The sequence below is a fragment of the Lissotriton vulgaris genome, chromosome 3_2 (assembly GCF_964263255.1).
Source record: "Lissotriton vulgaris chromosome 3_2, aLisVul1.2, whole genome shotgun sequence".
NCBI lineage: Eukaryota > Metazoa > Chordata > Amphibia > Caudata > Salamandridae > Lissotriton > Lissotriton vulgaris.
Window position 1 is genome coordinate 121,538,369 of NC_141690.1, and position 19,020 is coordinate 121,557,388.

Here is a 19,020-nt window from a genome sequence, read left to right on the forward strand (position 1 = left end):
AAAGCGTAATACTAGTATTATCCAAATCAAACAATCATTTCTCAATTTGTCGTGTTTACACGACCTTACCCGGACCGCATGGACGGTTTCCTGTCTTCCGAATCCAGCGCCCGATCGTCCTCTATTCTTCGTGATGTTCGTGGCACTCCTGATGGTTCCCAGTCAGGACCGTAGATCACTCAAGAGAGGTCTGTTCGGAACTAGTGAAGGTCGGATGATCGGCTGTCAGACGAGGGTCTATCGGACACGAGCTCTCCCGATCGTTGCAGTCGTTCACTCTGTCGTCAGGACCTCTCCCACTGGATCCACGTGTCGCTGATGGGCCCCACGCTTTGGGACGCCAATTGTAGAAAAAGGGTATGGCTATGGCCTTTTTCAAGATTTGCCCGGCGCTAACCGCCTCTATACCATTCAAATTACCAAGCAATGAGGCAGGCGCTGGAGACTGGAAGGCAGGAAACAGAAGTTTTTATTCCGACGGAGCAGAACACATCAGATCAGACAACAAGGTATCGTCTCGAGGTGCTCTCACAGCCTCTCTGAGGCCTGGCCTCTTATACCCTGGTTTATGACATGTGAGCATTCTTTATTGCATGAAATGACGTCCCCATAATCCTCGTGTCAAACCCACCCCCACATACATCCACAATAGAGGTCCTCACCCTGCTGATAACAGGAAGGGGCTATCACGCGGCTGAGTGTTCCGCCGATTCTTAGGATGTGTGCGCCTGATCGTATCCCATGGGGTGGGGAGGCCATGATCAATAGTGGGTCCTTTGAAGAGGAGCGACTCCATACAATAAGGGGCAGTAAACGGTATCTCCCGGCTTAGGCGATGGCCTCGGACCTGTGTGGACAGTCGGACTCGGGGGAAGGGGTCATCAAAGGAGAGGTATTCATGCCGCGTGGACAATCAAGCGCGGAGGGATGGTTTATCAACAGAGGGGTATTCATGGAAGGAGAGGAGGTGCTGGTCAGGCGCGGGCGTGACTCCCAAGGACAGGGTCATGCAGGAGGAGAAGGGTTATGCTCGTGTGAGGGAGGGAGGGGGAGCCAGGGTGCGCGGAGGATGCTTCCAGGGTCAGAGGAGCGCGCTGGCGATCGATCGTGGGCAGGGAGACCATGATACCTAAAATGGCTGTTGTGCACGTTGTACGTGGGTGACAAGCTGGCGCAGATGATGTTCAGCTCGTAAACTTAAATTCCACATCTTGACCTTGATATTCTTTACCTTTGATATTTCCAACTCGATATTACTGTGGGTCGATATTTGGGAATCAATATTTAGACTGCGCACCCCAAGAACAGATTAGCAATTCTGGTGGCTGCAGGATGTGAGCCTTTGGAAACTGGACCCCTCAATCTTCCAAGCGCTTCGGACCAAATAGGGCCCATTCTCAGTAGATCTTTTTGCATCTTGCCTGGGCCATCAACTAGTCAGGTTTCAGTCGAAGTACAGATCCCCATGCCATGGCAATGGACGCTTTCTTGCATAACTCCCCTATTCGCAATGATCATTCGCCTGTCTGCCCAAGTTCGGTAACATCACGGGGACTTGGTGGTCATGACCCCAAGTGTGGTAGCCAACAGTGATGGAACTTTCATGGTATTCTTCAATCTGTCTACCCCCAATTCCTGGTCTCCTTTTAGATCCCAAGTTGAATCCTCACTCACTGGTACTTGATGGCTGTCTGCAACTTATGGTGTGTAGGATTACTGGAAACATTGGAAGGTCCGAGGACTTTAGCAGCAAGCTGCATCTCTGCTCTCTAAGGCCTGGGCCAACAGCATGAATAAACATTAAAGATTGGCTTATTCTAGATGAATAGGTTGGTGTCGCCAAAGATACTTGGACCACATGGGGACAGACGTTGTCCATATAGTGAATTTCCTCACTTCCTTGGCTTTGGACGGTATGGCTTACAGGTCCATCAATACTTTCTGCACTGCGATTTGAGCTCGCCATTCTCACATTGGGGACCATCTGATAGGGGAGCATCCTCTAGTCTATAAAGATCTCGATTATCTCTGCCTCCAGAACCCAGGTATTCCACACTTTAGGACATTAACAGAGTCTTAAACCTCTTTCTTTCTTGGTCAATCAAACTGACTACATTATTGTGTGTGTTCTTCTGTAGACACGTATCGGATGTCAGAGCCCTGGATATGACTTGTAGATTATTCACTTTGTAGGGGTTTCTTTCCATATTTAGAGACAAAACAAAATATAATTCTCATATTGTTTCCGACTCTTCCTTTGCAGACTCCCCAAGTTATGTGTGGTTCATAGTCTTATGGCTTATTATTATTATTATTGCATTTATTGAGCGCACAGCTACCCGGAGGTTTCCCGGAGCTTGCCTTGGGAACGCGTCCTGGCTTTTTTCCCTGTGAGATAGCCCCTACAGGGCATCCCCTAGGTGAAAGCCAGGCATCCCGCCGCAGGGGGGCCGTTGTGGAGATTAAGCAAGCTTAATGCCCAGAGTTGCAGAGTGAGAACCCATGATTAGAGCAGGCACCGAAGCGAGAATTATCGAGTCCGTGGACATTTGAGCTCAAGACCCTGCCGCGTCGGGAATTGAACCCTGGTCCCGGGTCTGACCTCAGCTTCCGGGTCTGCCTGCTCTACACCGTGAGCCACACTTCTCCACTTACGAGGCAATGATGGAAGACATCCGTCCTCATGGATAACCCTAACTCCTGATTGCCATCAGGAAGCTGATCTATTTAAAAAGCCAATGCCTATTTTAGGCATCACTGAAGGATTTAATGAGGGGCGAATTAGCGTCCCAACACCCAAAGCCAAATTCATTAGTCAAATTCATTAGCATCGCACAAATATATAAATGTAACCTTAAATATTTTAAGTATAGTCCTTTTGTGACCTTGATCCTGGCCAGACCAAAACATAGTCCTATTTCTATGTCAACTGCCATCCCGTTTTTTTTCATTTTCAAAATCTGGTCACCCTAGATATGGCACATATCTTGTTGGTACTGCTTGTATGTATGAGGTTCTTTTCTTCTACTGATTTCTTGCACTCTCATTACCTTTGGTTGAATTCAGACTTTATAGAGGTCATTTTGTATCTTTTTCTTCAGGAACAGACTCATCTAAACAGGAATGAGGGACTGATTTACTTTGCTTATGTCGCAGGAAGATAGATGAGTCAGAGGACTTTTGTTGTTGAGGGACTAAGAGGAGAGACCCTGTCTCCTGATGTTTGCCTTTCTCCCAATGGTTCATAGGAAATGTAGTTCTGTTGTTACTGTGTTTAACAAGGCTGCTGTTAATAAAAGTGAGGAAAGTACAGTGTAATCCTTGCCTCTGTGTCCTTAATTGAATTTTGGAGCCTTTGGAACAAGGCTCGCACAGTACCGGCAGAGGGAGAATTCTTTAATGTATTCCTGTACACCTCACCATCCGCAGGGGTTTGCCCAAGAACTGCAATGGCTTAAGTGCTTTGTTGATATTTTGTATTGGAGTGAATGATGGCAGCCACTTTCTTTAAGAAGGTTCTTATGAACCAACTTCTTTCATCTTTCCTTGCTAGGGCTGAGTGTTTTGATCGAATTTCTGATGCGTATTTTCACTAATTTATTAGAAATTTGGTCTATTTGTACTTTTATAATTATTATTGAGGCAAATGTACAGTTGTGAAAAACAGTAACTTTGTAATTTAAGGATCATATTCACTAATTAGAAAAAATAAATTAATTTTCAAATCAGCTCCCAAGAATAGCGTCTGATGCATTAACATGCCGGCTCCCATTCTGCATGCAATATTTATATAGTTTCTACTTGTTCTCCACATTCCATGCACTTTTTATGTAAATACATTTAGCGTCTGTGCATGTCACCCTCTGCAGCCATGCACATTGTGTTTTTACGCACACAAATCATTGGACGGACATACACATTCTGCCTTTACACACTTATGTTTTTGGGGCTGGTTATTTTTTTTAAAACAGGCTTTCCACTGTAGCATTAAATTCTTCTTTCACAAGGAGCTAATAAAAGTGCCTCTAGTCTGCATCTGGATTCTCTCTAACTGACCTTTCGGCAGGTTAAGGGTGATAACACGCACAGTAACCCACGTTTATCAGTGGTCAGTTGGCACGCAGGTGGGCAGATTGCAACTACAAGTGCTCAAAGGCCTGACATCATCTGAGATGTGGAGATTATTGAAAAAAAAGACACCGACTGTTCCCCTTGTACTGTCAACTGAGCGCATAGGCTTCTGATTATACTTATGTACTTATATTTACATAGATACTTATGCTAACATACGTATGGAGCTTTGAGCCAGCCCTCTTCATCCATTCGTCTGTTCTGTCGTTCACAGTTCTCTCACGCCCACTTCAGGATACAGCATGGGGTCAGCCATAGACCGACTCCACTGCGAGTGACGTCATTCTGCTCTTTCACAAGGAGCACATCCGCACACAAAGTGGTCACTGCTTGCTCTTCTTCAGAAGTGCCATACCTGCCCAGCTTGGAATTTTAGAGTACACCACACCACTTAAGTTGTATAAGATAACTATGCAAACTGCCTGTTTTCCGATTTAGATTATGAATATTCAATCACTGTTCTTGTAGCTCACAGATTAAGCTTCAGTCTGGCCTGTATAATAATGAAGATCATTAAAAGTGCACAAAATATTTGTCTTTGTTTATTGCAATCATACGTTATCATCGTTGATTTTGCTTTACCTTGCTTCTTCTTTATATTTTTCAGGAAACGTGAACGTTACCCTTCAAGTCTGGGATATCGGGGGACAAACAATAGGAGGCAAAATGTTGGATAAATATATCTATGGAGCACAGGTAATCTTTGCAGACTTGTAGCCTAGTTGTTCCATTTATGGAGATGGTGAAATATTTACACAAATTGTGTTACATGCGCGTTGACAATGTCCAGAGGGCAGTTAGGTGACTGGAACTTGATATGCTTTAATGCATAACTTAACATAAAAGGTGGCACTAAGGATCAGGAATTTAAACGTGAAGTGTGTACTGTTCTGTGCCCAGCACAAATAATTGTAAGCGCACTGGTTCAGTTCCCAAGGTTCTGGTCTTCTCTGAATGATTGAATCCCAAGAACATTTCCAGTAAGGGTTTACTCGGCCACTGTTCTTCACTTGAATCATTTTCAACTTTCCAGTGTTTTGCACCTAAGTGAGAACACATCACCCTCTGTGGCATGGTGCAAGCTCACATAGCTTTTGTAAGGGTTTCCTAGGGTCAACCTGTCAAAGTAGTGTCAACTACTCATGTGACCATTTTTACCGACGGTGCACACAGTAACAGCATAAACTAGCGATCCAGCTGCAGAAAGCCGACTTGGAAACAGTAACTGGTGGTCGTCAGTACTCCAGGCGCATAGCTTACTCACTGAGGTTCGGGGGTGCGGATCTAGAAAGCAGTAGGCTGCAAGTTGAAGGTGTGTGATGACCAAGATTCAGGATAGACTGTTTCCATGAGGAACAGGGTCAGTACTGAGTTGCATTAGGTGGGGCTCTATCTAATGTAGCACAGTTGACTCAAAACAATGGGTTGAAATGCTACTCTGAGGGATTACCACTGGTAAAACTATTTGTAAGCATTTATCCCATCACCTTTTTTGGAAATTGATTGCCAGTAGTATGCGTGGAATCTTGAGACTGGCGTAGCTTTCCATATACCTAAAAATTGTATAATTATTTTTATGTACTTATATTTATACTGATTATAATAGCACATAATTATAGGGGCTATGAGCCAGTCTTCTTCATATATTTGTCTGTTCTAGCCTTCACATTTTTCTTCCGCTCACTACAGCGCACACCATGGGGCAATGGGTCAGACTGCTTCAGCCATAGACTAACTCCACTGTGAGTGGATGCATTCCGCTCTTTTACAAGGACCGCATCCTCACACAGAGCGGTTCCCTTGAGTGATAGGCCGGCTGGCTGATGCTTGTTTAAAAAAAAAAAAAAACGAATTCTTCATTTATTGGTGAATTTGTATTTGTGTGGAATGTTGAATAGATTAAGTGTATGGATGAATGGGTGAACAGAAGGGTGCATGAATGAATCAAGGGGTAAGACAAAATGGGGCGGGGTTAGGTGGGTAATCATAGTGATCTTGGGGATAGGCTTTTGCCTGGCCATGCTGCTTACTAATCTATCCCAATGCTGATTTACTCAACCATTTTCACCAAATCACATTCCTTAATAGACATACGCCCATCCATACAAATTCATGCAGAGAAACATAAAGACGTGCTCAACTTTCCAAACTTACTGCTGCCAACATTTGTGAATTTCAAAAAGCAGTAAATTTGCACCCATTTAAGGAGTACATCTATGGGTGCAGATTTACTACCTTTTTGGTAAACTAAGCTCAATATATATTTAAGATCTTGATCCAAAAAATGAGCAAATTAAAACCTTTTAGTGAAATGAAAACAACTATTGAAAACTACACCGACATTCCAGACCGGACTCTAGACCTTCAGGCTTTACTACCAAAATATGAATGAAGTTGAGGGGTGTCACACACCACATCTCCCCACTGAAGCTACACCCCTGCCCATCCCATCTGGATCTGATATTTCCCCCTGGAAACTCGTAACTACTTTCACATCCAGACTTGGAAGTTAAGCAAGGAGTCGGAAGGGCGATCTTTGAGTTCAATAGATTTGTGTTATTACTGCGGGGGATCTTACAACCCACAGTTTAACTACGGATGGTTGTGCGTACACTCTTGGCCGTACCAGTTCCTGTATTTTTAGAGCTCCGCTGAGCCCACTCTTCGTGACTACACAGCCTGATTCTATGTGCTGTTGGCTTGACAAGGTGCTCCTATCACACAGTCCTGATGAAGACCCCACCCTAAGGTTTGAATCACTGGGAACATCTTGGGGGTCGAAACATTGACAAGTACTACTATTAGACAAGCCCCAAAAACTGAAATTGATTATCAGTGTCTCCCTGGTCTGTGTGTATCCATTGGAACAGTTGACCTGTGATAGGCCAGAAAGGTCTCACTATGTGAATTTGATGTATATATGTCACATCACCTCTCCCGTGTCCATTACCTTCACTTACTCACTTTGATCCAAGACACCCCCACCCTTTCTTCCCCAACACAAGAGCACCTTGTTATTAAGATGCATAGGAATCTAGATGCAAGAGCAACTGCGTTGCATAACTAAAGTGAATAATGCTTCGAAAATAAATCGCATTCACTGCAGTTCATGCAAAATTGGAGTTGTAAATGTCGTTATTTCTTTTGTATTGTTTAAATTGTTGCTACTGTGACCATTTGTCTATTGTATCGTACTTTCACATACAACACAATAGCCTTGAGTCCCTGGTCTGGGATCACTTATTTTAAACTATTTTAAGTGCACACACGATTCTTCATCTCTGCTACAAGAAGGCTTGATGGTAGAGTTGTCAAATCAGTGCCTGTTGGCAGGGCTCCATGCTTCCAGTGCTCACCTTTACAGGCCATTTTACCAAGTGATTGACGGCCCCATGTGCATACCCCGAGTCATAAATAGAGGACAGTGCGGAGACAACTTTAACATGGTGAACCGAGCCATGGGTTTGGCTTGACTCGAAGAGTCCCTGCATGAACGGAGCCAAGAAGACAATTGGCATGTATGTCGTGCTACAAACGTTATAGAAAATTATTATACAATCTCTTCAATATCCATAAAAGGGTTTTTCTTTAACATACAGAAGGGTTTCACTTTAGTGCATCAGAATATATCACTGCAGAGACACACATTTATTTTTTTTAAGTTCAAATAAAATTTTATTAGGGTAAACAAAATTGTCATTACAAAAAGTGATACGGAATACAACAGTAGCAATAAGAATAATAAGCTAGGATAACAACAATAAGTTACATCAAATTAAAGAGTGTAGGGGGAAAAAGAGGAAAAGGGGAAACAAAAAATAATAAATGAGGCTTGGAATGAAAAGTGTACACTCGATGAGGCTTTGTACTACGGGAGACAATGCAAATATATGCGGGAAGTTAAGTATTAAAGAAAAAGAGGGAACAAAAGGTAATTCATGGGGGTTTCGAAACCTCTTGCTGCAATGGGGGAAGGTGAGATGAGCGTTTGGCGCAAACATCCAAGTAGAGGGTAACAGGAAGCCACAACGCATGTCTTTTCGGGGCCAGGGTAATGGGATAAACAAATGCAGTATCTAATCTATGATTATAGCATACATTGAACCACCAGGCTTTAAACGTAATACCCTCAGAATTCTTCCAGTTAACAGTAATCTGTTGAAACGCAACAGCTAATAGTAAATCAATAATATGAATATTCATTTCAACTTCAGTCCAGGAAGAGGATAGTGAACCGAGGAAAATGTCAGTGATAGAGAAAGGGATAGAAGTGTGGAAGATAGAATTGATTTGATCCCATACTCTGATCCAGAATGCTTGCGTGAGAGGACAAAGGAAAAGCATGTGAAAAAGCGTGGCATTGGGGGCGGAGCAAGACCAACAAAGGTCCGGAGTTGTAGGGAATCTTTTGTGAAGGAGAGATGGCGTGTAAAGGAGTCGATTGTAAAGAAAGAAAAGTGTTTGTGTAAGAGAAGCAGCTCTGGAAGACTTGCGAAGCTTAATCCAAATTTTATCCCATAAAGAGGTGGACCAAGAGACTTCGAGTTCAGACTCCCACTGCGCCTCCACCGCAGTTTTAGGCCGGGGTAATGGAGGATTGTGAAAGGAATGATAAATGGAAGACGCTGAAGGGTTGGAGCGCAATTGGGAATGTAAAGAGGAAATCGGAGAAGTAGAAATCGTAAGTGGAGGAGATTGAGAAAGGGAGTCGTATGCGGACATGACTGCAGTCTTGAGTAGTATATATTTGTGGGCAAAAGAGGATGGGAGAGAGAAGTTTCGACTTAGAACAGGGAAAGGTGTGAAGACAGAACCAGTAAAAAGTTGGGAGACCCATATTAAACCACGTTGCCTCCAAGATTTCCAGTAGAAGGGTTTTAGTTTGATAAGAATACTGCTATTATACCAAATCGTGGTGGTGAGAAGGTCAGCGGTAGAAGAGGGAGGAGGTGGGGTGAAGGCTAAAAGTAGTTTTGTGGTGTATTAGTGGATACAAATTGGGGTTTGCGAGAGAAGGAGAGATACTCGGCAAAGGAGAAGGGAGAGAGAGAAAGGTGCTCAAGTTTAGCCCAAAGGGGAAGAGGTTCGGTAGGATCTTTAAGCCAGATAGCGGCCTGTTTCAGAAGGAAGGCTTTATGATAAGCGGGAAAGTTTGGAAAATTAACCCCACCTTCCGCTTTAGGGAGGAGCAGTCTTGATAAAGACATGCGCGGTTTCTTTCCAGACCATAAAAAGGAGGATAAGGTGGTATTGATTTTGGCAAAAAAATTGGCAGGGATGGAAACGGGGATATTCGAAATGGTGTAGAGGACAATTGGGGAGAGCATCATCTTAATGGTGTCAAGTCGACCCCACCAGGAAAGATATAAGGGATGCCACCTGGAGGTGAGGTCAGATAACTTCTGAGTGCATTTAGTAAGGCATAAGGAGATAGTATCCGAGACAGAAGGGGTAATATGCAAACCGAGGTATTTTATATGGGATGGGCTCCATTTGAAATTAGAAGGCGCAAAGTCAGGCTTAAAGGTGAATTTGGTGAGGGGTAAAATTTCGCACTTGTCGTTGTTCAATTTATAACCGGAAAGATGAGAATATACATTAACTTCGGCAAGAAAAGCTGGGATGGAAACCGACGGGTTCGAAATGAAAGGTAGAATGTCGTCAGCATAGGCAGCTAATTTGATTTGCGAATGGGATAGAGGGAAGCCGTGAATGTTCAGATTTTGACGTAATTTAGATAGGAAAGGTTCTAGAGCAAGGTTGAAAAGAAAGGGGGAGAGGGGGCACCCCTGTCTTACGCCTCTGCCAAGGTTGAAAAAGGAGGAAATTAAACCATTAGCACAGACCGCTGCTCTAGGGTTTGCGTAAAGAAAGGAGATGAGGGAAATAAAATTAGGGCCAAACCCAAACCATTTTAATGCGGAGAATAGGAATGACCATTCTACTCTATCGAATGCCTTCTCGGCGTCAAGAGCAATTTCGGCTAGGGAATTACTGAAGCGTGATGACTTAGACAAGACATTAAAGAGGAGTCTAGTGTTGTCTGAAATGAAGCGTCCTTTAACAAATCCAGATTGCTCAGGGCCAAGGAGTTCTGGGAGAAAGGAGTCTAGTCCGATGGCTAAAGATTTGGCATATATCTTGTAGTCGATGTTGACCAATGATATCGGTCTGTAATTCTTACAGTGTTGAGTGTCTTTCCCCTCTTTTGGTATAATACAAATATAAGCATCAGAAAAAGTGCCTGAAGAGGCTCCGTTAGTTTTAAAAGACTCCAAAAGGTGAAATAATTGTGGCAGGTTGCAATCGCCTGCTAGAATAAAGTTTTCTTCAATGCATTGAGTAATACGAGAGGCAAACGCACTCCAGAAAGTAGGATTCCCACCTGTGGGGGCATAGACATTAAGCAAGGAAAAAGGGACACCTTTAGAGGAAAGTTTAACAAATAACCATCTGCCTTCGGGATCAGATTCAGAATGCAATACAGAGTGAGAAAAGGACTTTCGAACTAGCAAAACAACACCATTTCTTTTGCCATCACCAGGAGCTGAAAAAACCCTTCCCACCCAACCTCTTTGGAGCTTAGCAGCCTCAGTGTCAGATAAATGGGTTTCCTGAAGAAAGGCAACATCTACATTCAGTTTAGCTAAATGGGAAAGGATCTTTTGCCTCTTGATAGGTGAATTTAAACCTTTAACGTTCCAAGAAACAATGCGCACTGACATTAAGAATAATTAGAGAGAGAGAATGTAAATAAGAAATGGAAGAAAGCCTCATATAAATCGAGAAAGGAGGGACACGAGAAAAAAGAATAGGAAAGCCTGAAGAAGAGAAAGACAGATATAAGAGAATGAGAGAAGACAATGGAGAGGAAGAGCGTTGGGAGATGAGAAGAAAATCGTGATGAGAGGATAATAGTCAACTGAGCAGAAGAGAACATAAGGCAAGAAGAGAAGTAAGCCATAAGATTTGGAAAAAGAAGATAAGTTGGAGAGAACCGTGGAATATTACATAAGAGTAAAGAGGGTGTAGCAGAAAGTTGCAGAGTAAAACTAGAAAAAGGGAGGAGGAGCAGAATGGCAGTAAGAGAATGGAATAGTAGGATCAAAAAGAAGAAGAAGAGTAGTTTGTAAGAGAATGATGTCAAAGGATTAAACAGTAACCATGTAAAAATCAAGACAAGAACATGTAAAACAATAGGAAGCATGTCAACAATGGAAGAGGAAAAAACAGGACGATACTTACAAGGGATGGTGGGAAGTGGATACGTTCAGAGGACTGAACACAAGGGGAGAAATGGAGATGAGAGGAGGGGGGGAAGACCAACTAACGGCGGGTAGGTAAACGGGGCCACAAGACGTCCAACCGGAGAGACGTGACGGAACATAGGGAGGTGTTCTGTGAAAGATAAGGAAAACAATATTATTAGAACCAGGTGAACGACGTATTTCCAGGTACATAAGGAAAAGGGAACAAGGAAAAAACAAGATTAAACAGTTGAGTAACAGGAACGGACCAACACAGGCAATGAACATGAAAGGTATGCGATAGCTGAGGAACCTGTGGAAAAAAAAAGAACATAATAATATATTAAGAACTAGGAACCATAAGTTTCAAGGTAATCCAAAAATATCAACGACAAGAGTCAAGGTGGAAATGAAGAGGAAGGGCCAGAAAACTCCATGTCAGCTGTACCACAGGAATTCAGAAAACTTCGAAGTCGGAGAGGATCCTCAAAAGTCATAGTCTTGTTGTTATGAGTGACTTTGAATAAGCATGGATGGAATAGTCCATATCTGGCTCCAATGGAACGCAGTTCCGGTCTCATATCAAGAAATGCTTTGCGGCGTGAAGCAGTAGCCTTGGCATAGTCTTGGGCGAAGAATAAGGTGGAATCCGACCATTTGAGATGAGGTATAGCTTTAGCCGCTAGTAGAACCTTCAGCAAATCTGTGTATTCAAGAAAATACATAATTACACCTCTAGGCTTTGTCGTAGGGGAGATGGTGGAAGGCGCTCGACCTAGCCTATGTGCTCGTTGAATATTGAGAGAGGTGCCTTCAGGAAGGTGCAAAAGCTTGGGCAGGAAGGATGTAAAGAAGGCAATGGCATCATTCCCCTCGCAACCTTCCTTCAGGCCGTAGAGGCGTAGGTTATTGCGCCTATTTCTGTTTTCAAGGTCCTCCACCTGCTTCTGGAGTGACGAGATTTGCGTTTCCATGTGGACAACCTTGGTGGTAGCTTCCTGGAAGGATGAGACAGATTTTTCCACCTTGGAGACCCTAGTGTCCATTAAGGACCAATTGTCAGTCAAAGTTTGCAGCTTGGAATTTGTCTCCTCCATGAATGGGCGCAACGCTCTTATTTCCTCGAGGAGTAATTCTATAGAAATGGCTGATGTTGACTTTGGGGGAGACGGTGGATTTTGTTTCAGCCTCTTGATAGTGTTTTCGACCCTGGTTGCGGAGGTACTTCCATGGTAAGAGATGGTTCACCAATGGAGGACTCTGCAGAAGCGTCTAAATTAGCCAACGCAGTAAAAAGCTTTGAATTTTTGATGAAATTCCGTTTGGGGGTTTTACCAGGGCCCTCCGCCATGAGAACACTAAGATAAAGAGTCAGCAATAAAGTACGGGCTAGTGAGCACTGCAGTTATTAGGAAGACGCAACAGAGTCAATAGGAGGAGGAGCCAGCACCAAATGCAACAGATACTCGAAGGAGTCGGTGAATTATGGCAGTGAAACTGAGGAAAGTCAAGTTGCAGTAGAAGCAGTTCACAACTGAGGTAACAGGGAGCCTAAAATGGCTGCCAAGCCAATACTGATGAGAAGGCAGGAATCCAAGTAAAAATAGAAGAAAAAACGGTTCCAAAAAAAAAAGAATAAAGTCACCTGTGAGGGTTCTGGTGATTTGTCCTAATTTCCTGGTGAATTGCGACATTTTCGGTGAAGCGCTGGTGTCAGGAGGCTGTAACCGTCGCAGACTCGCTCCTCAGACGAGCGCCGTCTGAAACGACAAAATGGCGGTCGCGGCTGAAGCAAAGCCGCGACCGAAAGAAAACGGGAGCTGCTGTGCGAGGCTGAGGGAGTCTGGAAGCGGTAGACAGCTTAGGAGGAGCACGGAGTGTTCCGACGTCGTTCGGTGTAGGGCATTGTCTTCTACGAAGGGTAGAACCGCCACGAAACTCCGGTTTAGACGGAGCTCTACCCCGGGACCTCCATCCGTATCGGGCGCTAAGCCACGCCCCCTCCAGAGACACACATTTATGAAAAGTGAAAACATTCATGCCTTGCCTCTTAGTGAGAGTGCCATTAGTTAACTAAGAGCTTAATCAGTAGTCCTGTAAAACCTAAACGTGGCTTAACTTCCTATAGATGGAACAACATAATAGTCTATTAAATCAAGCACAAGAGATGGTTGTACTCTCCACATACTGAACTCAAGTATTCTAAAGTGCGCTCATGAAATAATAAAGAAAGCAGAGGCTATTTGCCTAGGATCACTCAATTTAAACAAGCAGAGAAACCGGCATCGGTTTTAGTGTTATCTGGTTTCACATTTTGAAAATCAGCCATCAGATGTCTTTCTCTCGTTTGTTTACATCAAAGGTCTCTGTTTTGTCTTTCATTCTGTGCGTACGAGAAAAATTTGAACAGAGATAGCAAACTTAAGTCGGCTGCCAGCTACCGCTCATGCATCTTTTTGGGGTGCGAGGTGTCACACCTCAAGCAATGCCCGCCTCCCCCACCCGGAGCTGCGTCCGTGCATCTCGTTATCTGCCTGCAGCTCTTGCACTAGCACATGCATTATAAATGGCACAATTTCCCTTTAAAAAGCTCACTTGTCTCCATCTTGCAGCAGCGTGGAGGTGCATGCAGCACGAGGTAGTGATGTGGCTGTATTACAGAAACGGGGCAGTGTTGGAGAATACATTCTCCCCATTTGTGCTGGATTTGTAATTCAGATGAAACAGTATGTGCACCAAGGCAAAAGGTGCACAAATTGCATGCTAATCTTTCTGGGTTTATCCAGTCATGATTGTTAGGCTGTACAAGAGTTGCATTTGACTTCACAACCATGTGCATTTCTTTCCGTAATATGAACTAACCCGTAACACAAAGCCAATGAAAAAAAGTTGCAGGCGGATATGCCATTTTTATTGAACCTTTGGAATTCTTGTTTCACAAATAATCTCATTACTTTAAAAAAAATATGGCATGTACATTTGAATGTACATTTGTATATGACTGTGTGTCACAAATCTTTAACTTACTACTCCCCTGATATTATATTATTAGACATTGTGTAATACTATAAACCAACGAGTGTGTTTATTACGTTATTGCCTTTGTGCTACCCATCAAAAGGAGACTAGTCCAGGTTCTCACGGACAACATCACTACTATGTGGTACTGCAACATGCAGGGCCGAGTGGGGTCTTGAATCCTGTGCCAGGAGACTTTGCACCTCTCGAGTTGGTTGGATCATCAGGGCTTTTCCCTGATCACAAATCACCTGGTGGGATCCTTGAATGCCATCGCAGATGAGCTAAACAAGCAGCATCTTTCAGATCACGAATGCTGCCTACATCCTGAGGTGGTGCAGGGCGTCTCCCTGCAGTGGGGAGAACCCGGGATAGATCCTTTCTCCTCAGCTGAAAGTGCAAAGTGCCAAACGTTTTGTAAGTTCAACTGTCTGCAAAAACACTTTCTAGTAGATGCAGTATGGCTGGAATGGGACACAGGATTCCTGTACACCTTCTTATCTCTGCCCCTCTTTCCCCAAGTTCCAACAAATATCAGGAACAACCAGGCCCAAGTCATCCTAATGGATCTCAATTGGGCCATGGGGGTGTGGTTTCCAAAATATTTGGGCATGAGCATCTGCCCTTCGATCAGGCTACCACTTACAGAGGGTCTTCTGCCACAGGAGTAAGGCCGAGCCCTTTGCCTCAACCTGCCCTCTCTACACATCGGGGCATGGAGTTTAAGCGGCAACAATTGACTGCGTTTGATCTGTTGCCTGAAGTGCTGGATGTTATCCATGCCATCAGGCTTCCTTCCACAAAGTCCTTTTATGCTGGACGATGGGAAACATGTTTGGCCTGTTGTGGTATCCGCAAGACTGGCCCTTTACAAGCCAGATGTCAAATGTTTTTTGTTTGTTTCGTCTTTGGCCCGGCCAGGCCCTGCAATGAACACTTATAATGGTTATTTGTTGGCCCGTTTGGCTTTTCTACATTTATCAGCGGCCCTGTCCTTGCTAAATCACCTGTTGTGATGAAGTTTCTAAAAGTTTGACATGCATTTTTGACTCAGACCGTTTGTGATGCCACAGTTGGACCTTAATTTGATCTTCACATTTCTCATATATACAACATTTGAGCCAATGCTTAACTGCCTGCTTCATCTCTTCATTTTAAGACTTAATCTTAATGACTCACAATGCCTATTATGGCTTAGACCCAGAGGGAATCAAGGCGATGTTCCAGGGGTATGTTCCTAGTAGACCACTTTACTCCTCAAATAAAAACCTGGTAATACTTCCTAGGTTTAAAAAGTCCAGGTGGGGAGGTAGAACCTTCCCCTTGGCTGCAGCCAGGCGGTGGAACTCCCTCCCGGAAGAGCTTTCTGGTCAGGCTTCTCATTCTCTCTTCCGTAAAACCTTAAAAACCGGTCTCTTTTCACATATTCCAGTATGAGCATGCTGTCTAGTTCGCATCCCTTCTTCAGTTTGCATTAGCGCCTTGACGCACTTGGGCGTAGTTTGTGCTCTATAAGTTCAATACTTACTTACTTTTTTTTTTTACTTTCTTCCTCATCACGATTACTTCTTGATACATAAGTGAGTTTAAGGCACTGTCGATGCTACTGCCCTACACCACCTGTTTCCCTGACAAACTGATTTTGAGAACTGGGGCATCTTTTTTACCCAAAGTTTTGACTCTCCACTTTAGGCAATCCATGATACTGCCAGTGGTTTTTGCTCCACCTCACCCCTCGAAAGAAGAGGAGAAGTTTAATCAGTTGGAACTTAAAAGGCCTTTAATCTTTTATATTGATCATACTAAAGACTACAGAATGTACGACCAGATTTATTTGGGGTTTTCCGAAGTAAAAAAAAAGGGGAGGCTGTGCAGCTGAGGAGCCTATCAAGGTAGATAGTCCTCAGCATTAAGATCTGCTGCGCACTGGCCAAGAAACTGTTGTTCGAAGGTTTGAGAGCCCATAATTCCAGGCTGAGGCTGCTATTACTGCGTTTGGCACGTGGAGTGTGTTGTGTGGAAAAGGTCCTTTGCATGGTTGAAGACGTACCCTCGCCGTTAGTGCCCAACTATACTGTTTTCTGGAATGCTATTGCTGATTTATTTGTCATTGGCAAACACAGATCATGCGTATGCACCATGCCTTAGGACTGTCTCACGTATTGACGTCTGGTTGGACCGGTAGGGGTGCCAAAAGCGCTACCCTCATAGTGGTGGAAGGCTACCGCATTTTCTAGGAGTTAAGCAGCACGAGCGCGGTGGTGACAGCATACTGTGTTTTGATCAGTAGTAATAAGCAGGACCTTTTCCCCTGTGTCACTGGAGTGAGACCTATTGGCTCATTCGCCTTTTTAAAAGTTCTGCTGCTGTGTGCTTAATTCACCCTTGGCCTACATCAGGTAGAAATGGAGTTCTGCGCAGCGCCGGAGAAGTGACTGTGCTGGAAGTGTGTGTGCCTGGGAAGGGTACAGTACAGGACAGGGATAGAGCAGTACTGTGCAGTGCATTTGATGTTAGTGCATGTACTGAGTCTATGTATGCTTGCGTGGAATACATTTCATAAGGGATGTAGTGCTGTGAAGTGCATGCGCAATGACTGCATGGTCTGGGTCTGTGTGCTTGTGTTACAATACATGAAGGGTGAAGTGTTGTGCAGCGCCTACATGGGAAATGTGTGTGTGCTGGCAGAGTGTGTGTTTGTAAATAGCAAACCCTGGTTAAATATAGAAACTTTTCAGTGCTGAACAGTGTGTGCAGACTGAGTGAGTGTGGTGCATGGATTTGTACTTGTAAAGGCACAATGCATGGAGGTATCAGTGTTGAACAGTAACGTTACTGTTCATGCACACTGAGTAAGTGTGTCTGCAAAGGACCCTGGACATGGAGGACCCTGGGTTCCATGTTTTGGAATCTTGAGCCTGCCTGGTAAAGACATGAAGAGGAGAGGAATCTCCAGACCGATTTTTTGATTGCTTCATTCTAGTGAGGTGTGTGGGATACATACTGAAGGGGAAAAGGAAGAAACCCCCTTTACACTTCCAGACACGTCTCAGGAAGGAAGATGGGGCTGATAAGTGAACCATAAAAAGTAGGTCTGGGAATCTGGGCTTAACCTTTTTGCTGCACATATCAGTGTGGCTGACATCCAGGTGTGAAAATCTGACCCAATTCTGAAATCAGATTTTTGATAACTTAAGCAGAAAAGTGTATTAGAAAATACCTACATGAATATTAGGCTACCTGAGACAGAACTGACTTGAAACCACATCTGCCATGTCTCACATGTTTAGAGCTTGAATACTTATCTTTGGCTGGGGAGTTGACAATACTGACTCAAAGGACAATGTCTTGCCTATGGACCCATGAAAGGCCGAAGGGTATTAACTGGTGATCACTTAGTAGGGATTACTTATCTGGGAGTGGACAGGAAGGTTTTCCCAAAAAATGAAATTGTTAAAACTGTAGAATAGTGAATGTAAGTGAGAAAAATTAAACCTGAGTGACAGGGTTTTCATCTGTAACTTTTTGCACTGAAAGACTATATTTGAAAGTAATATACTGTTCAATCCACCATGCATTTCTGGTTGCAGAGATGGATTGTCTATAGTTTGTCTGGTACAGACCTGCTACTTAATATGATTTTTCATTATGACTGACAATATATTACTTCAGGATAATATCTAATAAATAAAAATTGATTATGATGGAAAGCTGTGCATTTGTAAATGTGCCCAATACTCCGGGGTTACGGATAGAGATTATTCTAACCACTTTGAATTCTTGATCACCCATAATGTCAGGTCATTCTGAGGGAGTTTTTTTTCACAAATTGGTATTAATGGGCTTTCACTTGGAATAAGTACTCTACTTACTTATGCCTACTTACCCCCCCTGAGGAATAGGCCATGAACCAGGATTCTCCAGGCATCTTTTTCCATGGATTTTCTTTCAATCTGACAGCAGATGTAAGCCATCTCCCTGCATTTAATTGCTTCTTAATATAAATCGATTTTACCCCCAAATCCTGTAACTTTAAATACAACCTCTCAAGTATCAGCATTTAATTCAGTAGATGCTTGACTTTGACTTCCAAATACCACAAAGGACTAAACCCCCACAAGTTGAGAGGACATCACATCCCTGTCATTCGCTCTTCGGGAGGCAGTGTGGAGCACATGTTCATCACTTCCTTAAATGCCAGGAGTCTTTGGTCAGTTGAGACAAAACACACTCTAGCTCACCTCCTACTCTTTTCCAAAAGAAAGGGTCAAATCATATGTGATCTTACTCCAAGACTCTGGCATGATCTACCCTCCGTTAAACACCAAATAGATGCCGTCATAAACACCGCATAGAATGGCAAAAGAATAGCGGTCAGTTGTTTGAAGGCTCTATTTTAAAGTGTTTAATATATGTATCATGTACAGTTTATGTAGATTTCTAATTGTAAGGGATTCACAAAAATCTCCAACCGAACATTATGAAATCTAGGCAAATCGTAGATTTTCATCTATGCCCTTCTACTATCTTTACTTTGACTCGAAGGTGGACTAGAAATGCATGTGAAGTTGAAAGATGACATAGATCTGACATTGTCCGAAAGAAGTGGAAAAACTGGAACAAA

At 43.5% G+C, this 19,020-nt stretch overlaps 1 protein-coding gene across 1 annotated transcript in view; it reads left to right on the forward strand.

Annotated features, from left to right (window-relative positions):
* RAB28 (RAB28, member RAS oncogene family) overlaps window positions 1-19,020 on the forward strand; it is a 653,251-nt gene that overhangs the window by 194,222 nt on the left and 440,009 nt on the right. Inside the window, exon 3 of the mRNA XM_086964082.1 lies at window positions 4,739-4,827. Coding sequence (XP_086820208.1) covers window positions 4,739-4,827 — 89 coding nt within the window. The remainder of the gene's footprint in view (window positions 1-4,738; window positions 4,828-19,020) is intronic.